We start from the raw sequence: 18,023 nt of genomic DNA, 5'->3' as shown, positions 1-18,023 counted from the left end.
ACCGGCAGAGTTTCCCACAGACAGAACCAGAGTCACCTTCATTCTAAGTCTGCTAAAGGGACCAGCAGTCAATGGGCTATTCCCATGGTGGAGAACAACGACCCAATTCTCAACGACTACCAGAACTTTTTGGCAGGGTTCCGAGCACACTTTGATGACCCAATCAGAGAGGTCACTGCCAGCCAGGAAATTCGGAAGCTCAAGCAAGGTAACAAGAGGGTGGGAATCTACATTGCTGATTTCAAGTTGTTAGCAGGAGATCTGGACTGGAATGAGAGTGCATTAAAAGACCAATTCAAACAGGGGCTGGATGAAGAAATTAAGAATGAATTAGTGTGCCAGGGAACACCAGCTACCCTAGAAGCCTTATATCAGCTGTCTGTGGTCGTAGATGCCAGGCTAGAAGAGCTCAGACAGATGCAGTCGGGGAGAAACAGGGCCCTCAGAGCACTTCCAGAATTTCCAGCTCTCTCCATAGCATCCACTCACTCAGGACCAGAGGAGCCAATGCAGATCGGGGAGAGCAGGAGGCTTATTTCCAAGGCTGAGAGGCAGAGAAGGAGAGAGAGAGCCCTCTGTTTTTACTGCGGAGCCCAGGGGCACATGGTGAGAGCTTGCCCAGCGAGAAGCCAAGCAACTTCAGTAAACCCCCCAGGGCAAGCAGCTGAAACAAGAGCCATCTCCGCCTCTGCTTCCAACCAGGGAAACTCCATCGGTCTCCCTCCACAGAGCTCAGCAGGGAGACCATCAATCAATTAAGGAGGGCTCATTCCGAGGATTCCAGGGAAGTCTTTTACTACTTACCCGTAATCATTCACGTCAGCCCAGAGCACCAGGTCAAGCTAGAGGCCATCGTGGATTCCGGAGCTTCAACCAATTTTATTGATGTGCAGACCATACAAGACTTCAACATCCCGACCATAGAATTGCCATGTCCGATAGAAGTGGAGACCATTGACGGCCAGCCCCTCAAGGCAGGGCCGATTAGAAGGTTCACAGAACCAGTGCAACTGACAATGGGAGACCACACTGAGTGGATCCAGCTTTATGTTACTGCATCGCTTAATGTGCCTGTAATCCTAGGCATGCCTTGGCTGAGGATCCACAACCCATTGCTGAACTGGACTATGGGAGCAATCTCCTTCCCAGCTAAGGAATGCCAGCACCACAAGATTCAAGCCGCTCTCCTCTCTCCAGCAACCAACGAAGCCATGGAAGCAGGGGGGGTCCAGTTGCCAGCCAAGTATGCAGATTTTGCAGACGTTTTCAGTGAACAAGAGGCCATAGCACTACCCCTCCATAGGGACTGTGATTGCACCATTGAGTTGATACCAGGAGCCAGGATTCCAGCAAGGAAACAATATCCCATGTCCCCCAAAGAACTAGCCACCTTAAAGGATTACTTGGACCCTAATCTCCAGAAGGGGTTCATCCGACCATCTACTTCCCCAGCGTCTGCTCCTACCTTCTTCGTACCAAAGAAGCCTGACCCGTTGACACCTGCAAACCAGGAGGCACCCATGAGAGTGGTCCACAATTTCAGTCCCCTCAATAAAATAACAAAAAAAGAATTCTATCCTCTGCCTTTAATCTCAGATCTGCTAGATCGCTTACAGAAAGCACACATTTTTACTAGGTTGGACCTCAGGAATGCGTACAATCTGATCCGGATGAAAGAGGGGCATGAATATCTGACTGCCTTCGACACCAGGTTTGGTAAATTTGAGTACCTTGTTTTGCCCTTTGGCTTGTCTAATGCAGGAGCCATATTTTCCCGATTTATGAATCAAAATTTCTCTGATTTACTAGATAAGTATCTAGTCATTTATCTAGATGACCTATTAATTTTCTCTGAGGATGCTACAACTCATGTAACCCATGTACGTAATGTCTTACAAAGACTGAGAGAGAACAAGCTATTCGCCAAGCTAGAGAAGTGTGCCTTTGATTTAACTGAATTACATTTCCTGGGCTATAAGATCTCAACAGAAGGCATATCCATGGATCCTTCTAAGGTCCAGGCAATTCTCTCTTGGCCACCTCCCTGACATGTTAAAGAAGTACAAAGATATCTAGGATTTTGCAATTTCTACAGGCGGTTCATAAAAAACTTTAGTGACAGGGCTAGACCCCTCACACAGCTTTTGAAGAAAGGATCAAAATTCATTTGGGGGGAGAGAGAGCAAGCAGCCTTCCAAGAATTTAAGCAACACTTTGCATCCCAGCCGCTGTTAAGACACCCTGATCCCACGAAGCAATTCATAATGCATTCAGATGCTTCCGATTTTGCCATTGGTGCTGTTTTATTGCAATATACAAACAAAACCAAGAATACATTGTTCCCTTGTGCATTTTTCTCCCGCACGCTCTCACCAGCAGAGAGAAACTATGATGTTTTTAACAAGGAGTTGCTGGCAATTAAAGCAGCATTCCAAGAGTGGAGGCACTGGCTAGAAGGTGCAGCCTTTCCTGTGAAAGTTTGCACTGATCACAAGAATTATAGCTTCTACAAAACATCAGATCCCTCACCCCACGTCAAATCAGATGGAACCAGTTTTTCTCCTGTTTCAATTTTGTTATTTCTAATGTGCCTGGGGCACAAAACTGCTTGGCAGACACCCTGTCTCGATCCTTTCAGGCAACCCCCACCACTCACCAGGAGGTACAGGCTACTATATTACAACCTCACAACTTTGATCAGTCTATGAGGGGGAACCAAACAGAGATTTTAGCAGCAGGCAGACAAGCAGAGGACCTATTTATAAGAGTCAGAGCTCAGCAGCAACAGGACCTGTATGCCAGGGCCAGGATGGATGACCTCCAGAGGGGCCTGCAAGACACTGCCCCCCCATTCAATGTGGGGGCAGGAATCCTCTGACATAGTGGGCGATTACATATTCCCACTTCATTGAGGGAAGAAGTACTGAGACTTTGCCATGACCATCAAACGGCAGGCCACGGAGGTGTTTTCAAAACTCTCCATAGAGCTCTGAGAGACTACTGGTGGCCTAAGATGACTGCAGACATAAAGGGTTACGATGCTTCTTGTCACACCTGCAGACGAGCCAAGCCTCTCCCGGTGAAGCCCACAGGACTCTTGCAACCCCTCCCCACCCCCAGTAGGCCTTAGGATACAATCTCCATGGATTTCATCACTGATTTACCCCCAGTCCAGGGGCTGACTTCCATACTAGTGGTGGTGGACCTTTTCACTAAAATGGCGCATTTTATTCCTTGCAAGGGCCTCCCATCTGCGCAAGCCACAGCGCAGTTGTTCATGGACCATGTTTTTAGGTATAGAGGCATGGTAAATCACTTGGTGAGTGACAGAGGCCCTCAGTTCACTTCCAGGTTCTGGAGGGCCCTTTCCCAGTCATTAGGGGTCCAGATCCACCTATCATCATCGCATCATCCGGCTAGTAACGGGCAAGCTGAGAAAATTAACCAATGGTTACAGCAGTATCTCAGGTGTTACACCACTTATCAGCAAGACAATTGGCCAGCCCTGCTCCCCATGACAGAATTTACTTATAACAACTCTGTGCAATCCTCTACCAAGATGTCTCCTTTCCAAGCACTCTATGGGGTTAACCCTCAGGTGTTGCCCACCTCCTCCCAGCAGGGAACTGTTCCAGCCGCGGCTGATTTTCTTAAAGAGCAACAAGCCGCACAGGAGTTGTTAAAGGAGCAGCTGAACAGGGCAAAGAGTGCTTACAAGAGAGCTGCAGATGCTCACAGACAAGAGGGGCCAGCGATTGCAGTAGGAGACAAAGTGTGGCTCTGTACCAAGTTTTTGACCTCTACCAGGCCCTCCAAGAAGTTGGACTCTACGTTTGTGGGCCCTTTCACTGTGGTACAGCAGATAAATCCAGTGGCTTATTGTTTACAGCTACCAGCATCCATGAAAGTCCATCCAGTGTTTCACAGATCATTGCTAGCCAAAGACCCTTCCCCAAGTGCCTTACGATTGCAACTGCCCCCCCCCTCCAGTAATTGTGGAGGGGGAGGAGGAATACGAAGTTGAGGAAATTCTGGACTCTCGGAGGAGGGGAAGGGTACCCTGAGGAAGAGCACACATGGGAGAATGCCAGAGATGTACATGCTCCAGCACTGGTTCATCGATTCCATCAGCTTTTCCCTCACAAACCCAAACCTCGCACTCTACCAGAGATTCCTCACTTGGATGAGCAGGCAGACGAATTCGTAAGTTTGCACCTTCCACCCCCGCCTGAAGCCTTGACTCCAGTTACAGAGGAGCGGGGGGGCACAGCCCTCCACCTCAGGCATGCATTTCCCAGGGGGGACGACTCTTCTAATTATCTAGCTATTTTCCAGCAGCGGCCACCTGGGCCAGAAGCGTTATCAGACCTGGAGAGCAGCACTGATTCGTCCTTGGAGGAGTTTTCCTTTGAAGACTTTCCATCGTTGCCCAGTTCCCATGGGACCTTAGAAGCAGACGGCGAATCTTATCGAGACTCTGGAGGGGAGGGGGCTGAAATGGAATGTGAATCTGGAGGGGAGGGTGTTGTCATGAGTAAGGATGGCGAGCAGGGGGCTCCCATCCAGGCTGTTAAGCGCATGCGTAGCACTGAGGAATTGGTCAGCCATTCAAAGAGACACAGATCGGGACCGCCTTAACCTTTGGGGTTTATATATCTGGGTTTTTCCCACGCTTCTTCAGTTTGTTAGGATTCCTGTTATGTATTAGCAATAAACATTAGAGACCAGTTCCTTGTCTCAGCGTGTTTCCTGGCTGTTAGGACACAAAGACTGGCTTCTCTTCCACTTTCCCAGAGGTGGGGGAGCCTGTGGAGGGCCGTGAGACGCCCCTCCCGCCATTCCACCCAAACCTCTGCAGAGGCCTTGTGGGGCTGGGGCATGCTCAGGTGGGAGAACACCCTGGAGGGGGGGAATACGGGGAGTACCCAAGGCCATCCGTCCGGTCGGTCACGCTCATCTTCTCCCCAAGGAGGAAGGACATCCCACCCAGCACCAGGCAGGAGAAGGCAGCAGCGGGGCCCTGGGGCACAGAACAGCGCCGGGCCACCTCCTGACACCCCCTTCCAGGAGGCTGTGGCATCGCGGATGCTCCAGGGAAGCAGCACCATGCAGAAGGGGCTCCCCAGACTGGCTCCCCTTCCTCGGGCATATGTGGGAGATGAAGCAGGTGGAGGGGCATGCAGAGCCGGGTTATGGGTGGGGTGCACAGGATGGCGTTTGGGGCCTCCGGCGCTCCATGCCCCCACCCTGTGGTGATGGCCATGGCCTGGAGGATGGAGGCCCCAGCAGGCTGGCGAAGCCGCTGCGCCAACCTTGCGTGGTGGGGAGAGAGAGGCAGGCTTAGCATCGGAGCCGCAAGGAAGGTGAGACAGAGACGAGGGAGCACGCAGACAGAGCACAAGGGTGGCCAGGTGGCTCACCAAGAGTGCTGGGACTCTCCTGTGGCCTGGCGACCCTGCAGTTGCAGCGCTTGAACTGCCAACCTTCAGCCGTGCCTAGCAGGAGTTGCCCGGGGGAGCGGACAGAACGGAGGGCTTGAGCGCCCTCTGTTTTTTCCTTTGTGCAAACGTTTGACTGTTAAAAAGGAGTGCCTGGTTCTTTTCGAATAACCTCGGCTAAAAGAGGCATTAGAGGAAGGTCCTGGACATAGGATTCCAGATGGATACCCAACAGATGCTTAAGCAGCTTATTAACTCAGTCAATCAACCGAGCAGCAAACTGAAGCCATTGGTGGACAGCTAGGACAGAAGGGAGCAGAGCTTAATGCAGCAAAAAGACACGCACCGAAAAAGGATATTCTCTAAAATAGCAAAATGAGCACGTTAGAGAAATCTAGGTTATGAATCTTACACACTTAGCCTACCCAAGCATAAAGAATTACACACTTAAACAAAGTAGGTTCAAAAATAAGTAAAAGAAAATCCTACTCATTTTATGTGGTCCCGTTACATCCATCCAGGAAAAAATTCTTCTTGTTCTTTCTTTTCCCTAAACTGAATTGACCCTCAGCCCTCCTTGCTGCTGAAGGCTGCAAGAAGAAACATGCTTCCTTCTTCCATGGTGAAAGGAGGTGGCACCAAGGGGAAGTGGGAGGGACAACAAGCAGCTTCCTCCAGAAACACATAGAGAATTTGCATCCTAGAATGAACTCACCCACATGCTAATGAGGCATGCTGATTTGCTGGGACCTCCCACACCCTTTTCAAATCGAGTCATGCATCATGCCTACACAAGATTTAACTCACTTCGTAGGCCTTGAAAGATGCCTTACAGGATCACTTACCCCCAGATCCTCAAGTAAATATCTGAGCCATTGCACCTCTGCGCATGTCTCAGCTGCTGAGACATACTCCACTTCGGTAGTTGAGCATGCTAATGTAGTCTGCTTGTGACTAGCCCAGCTCACAGGCCCTCCCCTCCCCACAGGGCCACAATCTCAGCTCATATGGAACTTTTTTGTGGGACGAGCATTGCAACATGCTAGAGTTACTGCCCTTTGGAATTTGGAGACAGTTATATCATGTAAATATCTCACCGGTTTATAAAAACGGGTTTGATTGCTCAGGAGAACATTCTTAGGTAGAGCAGACAGGTTCTGTTGGACTTCCAGATCTTTGATATGTTGTTTAAATGCACTAATAATTAATAGCCCATTATTAGGAATACATCCCTGGAGAAGCCCAAGATGTTGCAGTTTGGGGGAAATTGTCCTGGACCATACTGATTTGTAATAGTTCTCAATAAGGAAGAAACTCAAACCTGTGGGAAAGACCAGTAATTTCAACCAATGTGCTGTAATACAAGTCCATGCACCTGCTTTGACTCTAGACAGCCCTGCCTCCTTCCTTAATACTACATTTGGAACGCAGGGGGTACCTGAAATACAGCCCTTGGGAATTTGGACTGAACCCTTTGCAGTGCAGGGCTAACAGTTGTCCTACTTTGGAATAGAAAAACTTCAGAATTCTCTCCAGGTCAGCTGCACAAAGCCCTGGATGTAATGGATTATTTGGGCCCTTTCTGGTTGGGCTTTGGGCCTGGTTTTAGCACTGAGACTGCCTTGGCTTCCCCTGTGATTGGTCTTGCAAGGATCAGGATGGGGGAGTGTGACCCTCTTGGTGTTTCTCAGTCTTTCAGAGGCTTTTGATACCATCGGTCATGGCCTCCTTCTGTACTGCCTTTGAAGACCGGGTGTGTACTATAGTGGTTCTCCTACTTCTTGAGTGGGCAGATCCAGCTGTTGGTTGTGCGGAGGAAAAGGCCAATCCAAAGCCCCTCAGTTAGGAGTTGCTGTGAGGCTCAGAGCTCAGTTCAATCCTCTTTACATGAAGCCACTGTGAAAAGCCATCTGTTGACAAGGGCTCAAAGTAATTTCTGGGCCTGGGCTCAAACCCTTGGTAGTGGCCCTTCCTTCTGTCCATCAAGGCCATTCTCTACATTTCTCTACATCTACTGTATCATGTGTCTGCTGATGATCCCCAGTTTTGTGTATTTGTTTGTTTGTTTATCAAACTGATGCACTGCCCATCTCACTATGGAAGTGACTCTGGGCGGTTTACATTTCAACCCTGTTCTGAACAAATTGGTCTCCCAGTGCCTGGAGGCTCTTAGAGTCTGGATGGGGAAGCACGAGCTTGGGATCAGTCATAGCAAAGTAGAGTGGCTTCAGGTGAGCATAGGAAAATTTTTCCAAGATTAATTTGAACCGGAAACCAAGACACAATTACACTGAAGCTCAAATTGGTTTATTAGCAGCTCTGGAGACAGGCCAAAAGAGGTGTAGGGTTACAGTCCCTCTCTATTGATGTATGCAAACTAGAGTATTCAGATGATTTGGTACAGCAGTGAAATGTTTGATTTGCGGTAGGGCATCAGGCATCTAGTGAGGCCAGGGAGCACACTAGGAGATGGCTATGAGGTCATGGGGCAGGACTACAAAGACAATGGAAGTTTTAAAAGAACAAAGAGGAAGAATGTCATGGACTTTGTTTCCTTCAGAAGAGTTCCTGTTACAAGGCTTATCACCCTGTCCCTGTTTCCCAGAGTCTGTGTTTGCCTCTTAGAACCTCTCCCAGCCTTTCATCATTCCTTGTCCTTCTAAATGTTTTATGGCTAAGCTGACAGTTTAGTTTCTTGCGAAGGGGCATTTGGGGAATTTGCAGCTTCAAAAGGAAGACAGCCAATCTTGTTTGTATCTGACAGTTTGGGCAGAACAGTTGAAAAGAGGCTTGCAGAGGGAGCTAGGAGGAAAATGAAGAGAAAGACCAGTTTGAAAGGACAAGTTATCTGCCAGGAAGTGGATGGCAACAGTCCCTTTGCCAAAGAGGTAAAAGAAGGGGCAGTGGGGAGAGCTGGCCCTTTAAGGAACAAGCCTGTCTTAGGTGCCCAAAGGGAGTCACCTGAGCCCTGACAGCCAATAGGGGAAAAGAGGAGGTTCTGACAGGTTTGGGGTGGGAAGAATTCTGAGCCTTTGGAGAGGTAATAATAAACTAGCTTGTAATAATAAAAAAGGTTTGGATTATCTTTCACGTAGTCTCCTCTCTGGATGTTCCAATGTCCTTTATCAACCCCACTGTGCAAATTTCCAGAGATGTATACTGTTGGGGGTAAACTTAATAAACTAATATTGTATCTTAACTGGGTGGATAAGAGTTGAAATGAGCTACTTGATCAACAGAAGGGAAGTTAAAGTGCTGTCCATGCTACGGATACAGCCATGGATGGTTGGTCCTTGAACAGAAGAGAGGTGCCCAAAGGTATCATTTGGGAGATACAAAGAGGTGTCAGATGTCTCTCCTTGAAAAAAGGATGAATAAGAATCATTTTTATCTATTTTACTTTTATGATTAGCTGCTCCTTTGTATTCAGATCTGGTCTTAGTAAAATGATGTAGCACTTGGGGAGGAAGATGCAGCCCAGCAGGCCAGCACTGGAGGCCAAGATGGAGAAGACCTGCACAGCCACCATGTATTTCCCCTTGGTGGTCAGGTAAGTGGGCACAAAGGAGACCCAGACGCTGCAAAAGACCAGCATGCTGAAGGTGATCAGCTTGGCTTCATTGAAGGCCCCAGGCAGATTCCTGGCCAGGAAAGCCACCGTAAAGCAGACAACAGCCAGGAAGCCCATGTAGCCAAGAGCAACATAAAACATGGCATCAGAGCCTTCATTACATTGTAGGATGATCTCTCCAAGCTGGGTGTGCATATCAGAGTCAGGGAAGGGTGGAGAATTCCATAGCCAGAAAGTACATATGACAGCTTGGACACTGGAACAAGAAAGAATGATGGAGTTGGCCAAGCTCTTCCCCAGCCATCGCCTCATTCTGTTTCCTGGCTTTGTAGCCAAGAAGGCCAGCACCACCATGATTGTTTTGGCCAAGACACAAGAGACAGCGACAGAGAAGATGATGCTGAAGGCTGATTGTCGGAGAAGGCAAGTTGCTTTCCTTGGAGGACCAATGAAGAGGAAGGAGGTTAAGAAGGAAAGGAGGAGGGAGAGGAGGAGAATATAAGATAGGTCACGGTTATTAGCCTTGACTATTGGAGTTTCTAGATGTTTAATGAAGATGGCTAATACCACACAGGTAGTGAAGGACAAGAATAGGATAAAGAAAACCAGAATGATCCCCAACTTTTCTTCATAGGACAGGAAAGTGATGACCTTGAGGATACATTGGGTTTGTTCCTGATTTGGATACTGATCTTCTGGACACTTGGTGCATTTTTCTGCATCTGAAAAAAACAGAATATATCCTTTACTGCTTACCCTTGTTTGGCTTAGAGCTGATACCCTCAAAATAGTAAAAAAAGCAAAAAATATAGAAATGGTTTAGGCAAGAGTGAATAATTCTCCTTATGGGACAATATCAGTGGGATGAAAGGTGGGTGATATCCCTGAGCAGAGCTCCTGCTTGCATTAGGGGACATTCCAGGATTTTCTTTGCACAGCTGAAGTAGCAGCAATGGGTGGTTCTAAAGTCACAAAACAAACAAACAAACAAACAAACAAACAAAACCTTTCCAACTATAAGGGTGATTCAGAAAAAAAAAAGAAGTTTAGTTTAGATGCTTACTAGATAGCACGTCAATTGGACCCAAATTGTCCAAATTGGGTGAAAACAATGTTGGTTGGAAAACAAATTGGTAAAAGAAACTCCTCCAGGATGGAACTAAAAAAAATATGATCCCAAAATAGATCATTTGCCTAAATTGCCTTGTGTTGTCTGATACTGACCCAAAAGCTGTCATCTCTTGCATCATTTGGAGCATAAGATCATGACCCACACAATGGACATGGAGGCAAAGGACGTATTTACTGTACTTATTCTGAAAAAGCCAGGTTACAAAATGCCTTTCCAGAAGCCCTTCCATGGAAATCATCTGGGCAACTTGTCTTCCCAGGAGGTGTTTTCACCCACCTTCCTGAGTGGAGATGGTTCCTTCTGCACAGGGAAGGCAGAGGTAGCAGCAGATGGGTTCTCCTTCCTGAGCCCCCTTGGCCAATCCAGGTTGACAACTTTCCACACACCTGGAAGGAGGGAGAGGCTATTCAAAGAAAGAAGGAACAGCAAGAAAGAAACCTGTTTAGATTGATCTATGGAGAGAGTAAGAGAGCCACTTTGGTGCGGTGGTTAAGGCACCAGGCTAGCAACTGGGAGACCGTGAGTTCTAGTCCTGCCTTAGGCACAAAGCCAGCTGGGAGATCCTGGGCCAGTCGCTTTCTCACAGCTCTAGGAAGAACCACTTCTGAAATCTTGCCAAGAAAACTGCAGGGACTTGTCAGCTAGTTGCCAGGAGCTAACACTGGCTTGAAAGCAGCTGCCTCCCCTCAAAAAAATGGAAAGAGTCAATCTCCTGCTTTGGGTTGGACCTGGATTACTTTGGAGCCACTTACAAATTGAGAGGGTGGGACGTACTCGTTTCGATTCCAGGACTGAGTAGCAGCTTGAGAGCCTCAATAACCCCTCTCAACTCTTGGATTTTCTGATTCAAATTTGAAACCTCTAATGGACCTTAAACCCTCATCAGTGACATGAATACTGCTTCTCTGTCTCTCTCACTTCATTCACTTTCTTGCCTTTGGTGTTCCTCAGTGCCAATTTTAGAGTTCAAGTTCTTTAGGAGCTAAGTCCATTTGGGAACCTGCTGGTGCTTTGCTGATGAAACAACACTTTAAGGGCCAAAGGTAACCTGCCTTTAAATAGCGTATTTCTTCCGCACAGTTACTAGAAGAGCTGGGGAAAATGTCCTCTCTCTTGAAGCTCAACAGTTCAGTGAAATCACCAGGCACTCAAAGGCACAGAGAGTTCATTACAGAATTTGAAAGCTTTGGAGTCCGTGAAGTGGAAAAAAAACATTTTCCCTACCTTCTTGAGCCATTTGAGTTTTGCAAAACCACCCTGATCAAGAGTGAACTTGAGGTCTGGGGCTCCCTGCCTTTCTAGATCCCCCAGTTTCACTCTGACGATGGACTTGTTGGGGAACATAATCCAACTCATGACGTCAAAGTCAGCTGCTGGCTCTCTGCTTTCATCCAAATATACCCCATCCATGGAAACATTGTGAAACTGAGGGCTTTGCAGGAATGGATGGAGCTAGAAGGGAAGAGAAGAGAAAACTGCAGGATGCAGAGGAACAATTTGACAAGTTGCCCCTTTCATCCACTGTGCCCTTGTGGTGCAGAATTCATTCTAACATGAGTAGCTGTGAGTGTCTTTTTAGCATTTCTACTGGCCTTCTTCCATTACTGACTGTTTTTATGCTCTTTCTTTTGGGTTTAGAAGTTTGGGTTGACTTGGTTTAAGCTTAGAAGTTAAGCAGAATTGGGCCTGATTAGGAATTGAAAATAAGATGATCGGAAATGATATTCCCAGAGAAACCTTTCCTGACAGCCAACAAGAAACCTGCAGGAACATCCCCTTGAAGTCAATCAATCACGTTGATTACAGCCCTAAGGCCAGCCACAATAAAACTATACATACTAACAATCTTACATTAATACATATATGTACGTAAAAGCAAAAGCAATCAATATACTATGATCCAAAATTCATTTAAAATAAAAATCCAAAATGAATTAAAATAAAATACTATGTTAAAAATTTCAAATCTAAGTGATGGTGTGGCATATTTTGCAGAGGGTAGCACAAAACTGGGCAACCTGGGAGGATATTTTCAGGCCCTTATCTGAAAGAAGTAGCATTAGGTAGAAGTCACTCTCCCTACCTGGATATTTCTTCAGTAATGGATATATGAAGCTCTGTCTAGAGTCCTTATAGAGGGAGCAATAGAATAGCATATGGCTTAGGGCTTCTATTGAACCGTCTCCACACGGACATAGCCGAAGGTGCATGGGAGTACCCATAAAACGTCCGAAAAGGACTGCTGAGGGCAATGCGTCCAGCCTGGCTAAAGTAAAAGCTTTACTCCTTGAAGTCACCAGGAGTCAAACTCAATTCAAAGGGACTTGACTTCTCGACTTTCTTAGAGGTGTGGAAATCGTTGTAAACCAACCAGAGTCCCCCCTTTGGGGGGAGATGGGCGGTGATAAAATTTGATTAAATAAATAAATTCATAAATCAAACCCTTTACACATGTGCAAACCTGTGCTCTGAGAAAAATGGACTTAATCTCAAGACCGGCTACTGTGCGTGATGCATTTGGAACATCATTAAAAGGATCAGGGAGACACTGATTCCATCACTACGTTTGGATCCCACCACTGAGGTCCTTTAGTTCTACTAAGAGTGCAGACAGTAGAACCATTCCAAGGAGTTCTTCACCTCATCACATTTCATCTCCCTGTTGCGTTTTTAGCATGATCAAAATAAACTAATTCCAATTGTCCATGATATGGAGTTACAGATCTGATTCTCATGTAGAGGAGATGTAAAATAGAGAATACCTGCCAAGGCTGAAGCATTTGAGCTTCCACTTGGTAGCTCCTGTTCCTCACTCTTGTGGTGGGCCTGGAGGAATATGCCGTGTTTATGGCATGCGCCACAGCCCAGAGGCTGCTGTAAATGTGATAACCATCAAGAGACAGGATTTTTTCAAGCTCTTTTGGAGAAGGGATCCTCAAATCTTCTTTTTCACGGCACCTTGTCCATCCTTTCACAGACCCAGCTGGCTTTGAGTATAAACAATGAAACCCTTCATCTACAAAGCTCAGAATGGAAGAGTAAAGGAGAGGAAAGTTGTCATCTATTGCCCACTTATGCCTGTGGATAAGAAAGGATAAAAAACCATAGAGGGAGGGGATATACTGTGGAGACTTTAACTCCAGAGTAAAATCCCACAAAGCGGTGGTGATCCAGACTTTGTCAACTTTGGGCTCTATAAACATTTGCATCATTACTTGAAGGAAGAATATTTGTCCTAGGAAGGAACTTGCCTTCATGTAACAAACCAAAACATTGACTTTTCTCCATTTGTTCAACTGGCCAAGAATCTTCTCAAAGTCCTTGAAAGAAAAGGCAGTTCCTAATGAAAAAGCAACACAAATGCCCTTCTTTGTCAGCATAGGAGTCAATGTTCTTGAGAATCTCTCTCCATTCTCGGTGGTCGGAGCAATGAGTCCTATCAATGTCCACCTAAAATGCAAGAGAAGTTTGACAATCCCTGGGTATTGGGAACCTTGCCTGGGGAGCACTCGGTAGAAAAAAGGGAAATGTTTTTTATCACTCAGAACTTGTGAAGCAAAAGCATAACTGATCTGAAAAGAAAAGAACAAACTTTGGGTCAAACCAAAGGAACTACCCTCTCACACAACTTGTCTTCCTGCAGGATCTGCTCATACCCAGCACATCTTCTTGATGGACTTTGACTGTAGGATTTTTCCCTCAAACATTCCCAGCATTGGCTCCTAACCTCAACTGGGGTCTTGATGAAGAGGAAAGTGGCCGCTTTCACCATTTCCATCCTTCCCCTTTGCCTGCCATTTTTAGATGGAAACCACCCTTGAATTTTTTAGAGAAAACCATGAGTGGAATAGAGCTGAGAAGCTGCCATGCACAAACACACACAGATGCATACGGAGACACACCTGAGGGATTTTGTAGTGGCTCAGTATGGTTGAAATCTGGATGGAAATGTCAACTTCACCCCCTTCAAGGACAGCCAGTATATTTTTCTGCTTCCCACAGTTATAGTTTGGAACATTGGCCTCCCCAGTTGAGAGCAGGTCTAGCAAGGCATCTGAGGTGACTTTTTCCTTGAAAAAATTGTCATTGATAGTGTAGCCCAGGGTGAGGTTGGGTAAGAGGCGGGGATCCTGGTTGATCTCCTGAATGGCAAAAAGGAAGGACAGAATTTTCCAGTATTGTTTGTATCCTTTCCTGTCAATAGATGCATATTATATCACCATCAAGAACATTATTATATTTTAAAATGCCCCTTGCCCTTCAGTGCTTAGCTAAAATTTTATTTATTTATTTATTATTCACATTTCTATCACTGCCCATCTCCCCCCAAAAGGGGGACTCTGGGTGGTTTACAATAAAATTCACCTTAAAACCACAACATCATAAAATCACCAAGTCAACACCTACAATACTAACATAATAGATAAATATAAATACGGAATCCAAGTGGGAAATTTCCGTTCGGCAGGGAGAACTCTGCATCACCAGCCACCCCCAGGAAGAGCTGTTGCCCTTCCCATCCCAAGCGAGGCGGCAGATCCAGGTCTTCAAACCCTTCTGGAAGGTTGGGAGCGAAGGGGCCTGCCTCACCTCGGGAGGTAGAATGTTCCACAAAATGTATTTGTTAAAGCGAATGCACAATTGCCATCTATTGTTGATTTTCGTGAATGTTTTCAACTCTTGATGGTTTGCCTAATGATTCAAGTGATCTGGGGAAATGAGCAGATTCTGAAAATCTTGTCGCAGAGAAGGAGAAGGAGAAGGAGAAGGAGAAGGAGAAGGAGAAGGAGAAGGAGAAGGAGAAGGAGAAGGAGAAGGAGAAGGAGAAGGAGAAGGAGAAGGAGAAGGAGAAGGAGAAGGAGAAGACAATTGAAAGACATTGCTGTTTCACTTCAATTGTCTTACAAGCATATATAACCTAGAATTCCAATATATGCATGCCATAATATAAATAAATTAAATGGCCCTAACTATAAAACTCTCAAAATTATGTTGGACTTGGACACATGCAGCCCTTCCAGGGGTTATACAAAATAAAAGGAGCCATCAGAATTTTGTCTCCATGGTCACATTGGAACCGGAACCTTTTTTTCTTCATTGTTTTTTTCCCAAGGAGGTGAAGAAATGCATTAGTGCTAAATGGGAAGGAAAGCAAGAAATGCTCAAAGTTTGCTGTAAATCAGAGAACATTCTTGGAACTTGGTTTATTCCTTTTTTCAAGGAGGTGAGGCAATGGGTCTTACTTGTGCTAAGTGAGAAGGAAAGAATTGCACAAATGTGTTGTGAGAACATTCTTGGGACTTCATTTGTTGTCTCTCCCTCTCCCTCTAGTGATTTGCTCCCCTATGAACACCAGTGACTCTTCCATTTGGAAATTCCTCCTGATGTTCCTAATGGCTCCTGTGAAATGTACATCCATTGGGTTCAGCCATGGTTTGGGACAACAGAGAAGACATCTGCTCCACCTCAAACATCCCAGCAGGCATCATACTTTTCCTTCAGCTCCTCCACCCTCCTTCTCCTTTCAGCCATACTTTATTGCTCCTGTTTTCTAAGCTAATCTTACTGAACCATCTTAGGTGCTAGATATGGTGCAGGGGTGGCAGGTGGAGAATGGAAAAGCCATGCCTTGACCCTTCAGCCACAATCTCTGACTACTGATGTGATGGAGGTAGGATTTTCTTTTGCCAATTAAAATGATGGCAGGAAGATCTTGTGCCTTCCACCATCTCACTTCAGTATAAGCTTCATCAGTTACAATCTACAAAAAAAATCCCCACTGACATCCCCCAGAGATAAAACAAGACAATCATTCATTCAAATGCCCCAAAAGGGGACAGGCCATAGTAGTTAAAGAGAACTGCTGTTTTGGAAATTGGCAAGGAGTGGAGAGATCTTAATACCGTCAAGCACCCGGTGACTTACTTCGAAATTTTAGCAGAGGGAAAGTTGTGGAAGCTGAATGGTGGATGCTCACTTTCTGTTGCAGAAATGACACCACTTAACAGATGACTTCCTGGTCTGTAATGATTCCGTGGGTCTAATTCATCCTTCCCCAAAGTCAGAGAGCATTTGGCTTTGAGCATCCCACTGACTGCATGGGGAATCAGAAGCCATAGTAACAGCATAAGAAGACATGCATTTCTGTGCATATCTGATTCATATGTTGGGCTTGATTTCCTGAACCCTAGAAGAATCCCTAAACACCTCCCAAAGCTCTCAGAACACTGAAGCTTCAGTGGCTTTTATTAGCTTCATAACTGAAGGTGTCACATCAGTGGCCCATCTGTTGCCTGCCCAGATTCTCTCTGGTGTCTTATCTAGCCAGATGTTCTGATGAAAGATATTGCCTCCTGTTGCTCTTGACTCTCTGTGAAAGTCAATGGTTGGACAACCCCCTGGGGAGTGAACCAGCAGAAGAAACAGACAACCATCATCACCACCATCACAAAAGAACTATGCAGTTGGGAATTATAAGCAAAGCAAGCATCATCTCTGTCAGACTCTGAATCCCACTGAGCACAGTGAGAAAAATAAATGTCTCTGAAAAGCCATCAGTGCAGCTCTATAGTCTAATCTGGATGTTAATTCCAATGGTGCCCTGAGTCCAAGTTCAGCCCCTGTGCTGCAAAGAAAGAAGTCCATCCCTGATTGAATTTGTCTGCCCTCATGATAGGACAACCCCACCAGTGCAGAATGGCACCTCTCTTGAAGTCCCTGCTGTGGTTACCAATAGTTTGGTTTCTGGGCTCAATGCAAAATATTCGTTATTGTCTGCAGGATCTTAGACATTGTAGTGCTGGCTACGTGATGATCTGCCTTGCCAGGACTGAATCTGCTTATTCAGTACAAACACCTTTAGAGTCTCTTCCTGCAACAAGTGTGTGTGGGATGGGCTTAGGGCTTAATGGCAGCTTGTGCAGTGGCCCCTCTGCTTTGGAATTCATGTCCTCAGAGGTCCTTCTGGTGTCCTTCCTCTTGGCATTTCATAAAGCGGTTCATACCAGTTGGATCCCTCCTGCTTAAGCCCTGGTTTCTTGTTTATAGGTGTTGGGTCTTCATTTGGGGAGGGTTTGTTAGTTCCATGTAGTTGTATTCTCTGTTTTCTTTCCTGTTCATCTCCCAGGGGCAGGTTTCAAAAACTTCAAATGAAGAAATGAATGGTCCCTTCCAGTTTGAGGACACCTGTCAGAGTCAAGCCTGCCTCTGACTTGGAAAGTGAAACCCTTTCTGAGTCAGAGGAGGAAACAGAAACTTACTGGGCTGAAACTAGGAAAACAAAACTCATGGATGAGCAGAGTCCAAGGTGCAGATTGGCCAGGATTTAGGGGGGAATTGAATCCGCCAATCAGTATGCACCAACAATGAGCAGAAAAGCATGCGAAAGAGAAGGGAGCCTGATTGGCTGTGGAAGGGTCCAAGCATGCCAAGGATTGGGATAAAAGGCAGACACATGAAGAGCAAGCTGCTGGAGACAACTGATCCTCCAAGACTCCAGCTTCCATGGGAGAGTCCCGACCTGCATCGTAGACAGCATCTGTTGCCGAAGAGGAATCAGCGCCTTTGCTCCACTCTGAAGAGGACTTGAATACTGCTTCTGCTGCCATTGAGGATCCTTTGCTCACTGAGCCCAGCAGTCTCAGTTCTGCTTCCAGTCTTGAAACTCCACAACCTTCCAGGTGGCTTCTTCGCACCTGGAAACTCCAGTGCCACCATATGCCTTCGGTTCCATCCAGCCAGGCATTGTGTGTTCAGCCATGTTCAGGTATTTCACACCTATCTTGTTCTGGATCTGGATTCCAGCCCAGTCCAGGGCTTCCAGCCAAGTCCAGCCTTGCTCTGAGTCTTGCTTCTCTTCTCCAGTCCTGGAAATTGAGTCGAG

The 18,023-nt window shown here is 46.3% G+C and overlaps 1 protein-coding gene across 1 annotated transcript; it reads right to left on the bottom strand.

Annotated features, from left to right (window-relative positions):
* Window positions 1–8,742: 8,742 nt before the first annotated feature.
* LOC134488843 (vomeronasal type-2 receptor 26-like) lies at window positions 8,743–17,666 on the bottom strand. Its single transcript, XM_063291177.1, has 5 exons — window positions 17,661–17,666; window positions 14,044–14,283; window positions 13,506–13,591; window positions 10,418–10,527; window positions 8,743–9,731 (listed from the first exon to the last, which is right to left on the bottom strand). Exons 1-5 carry the CDS (start codon window positions 17,664–17,666, stop codon window positions 8,830–8,832), a joined length of 1,344 nt encoding a protein of 447 aa, XP_063147247.1. The 3' UTR covers window positions 8,743–8,829.
* Between the last annotated feature and the right edge of the window lie 357 nt (window positions 17,667–18,023).

Source organism: Candoia aspera, chromosome 2 (genome assembly GCF_035149785.1).
Source record: "Candoia aspera isolate rCanAsp1 chromosome 2, rCanAsp1.hap2, whole genome shotgun sequence".
Taxonomy (NCBI): domain Eukaryota; kingdom Metazoa; phylum Chordata; class Lepidosauria; order Squamata; family Boidae; genus Candoia; species Candoia aspera.
Note: the sequence above shows the minus strand (reverse complement) of the source record. Positions and strands in the feature narration are given on the sequence as shown.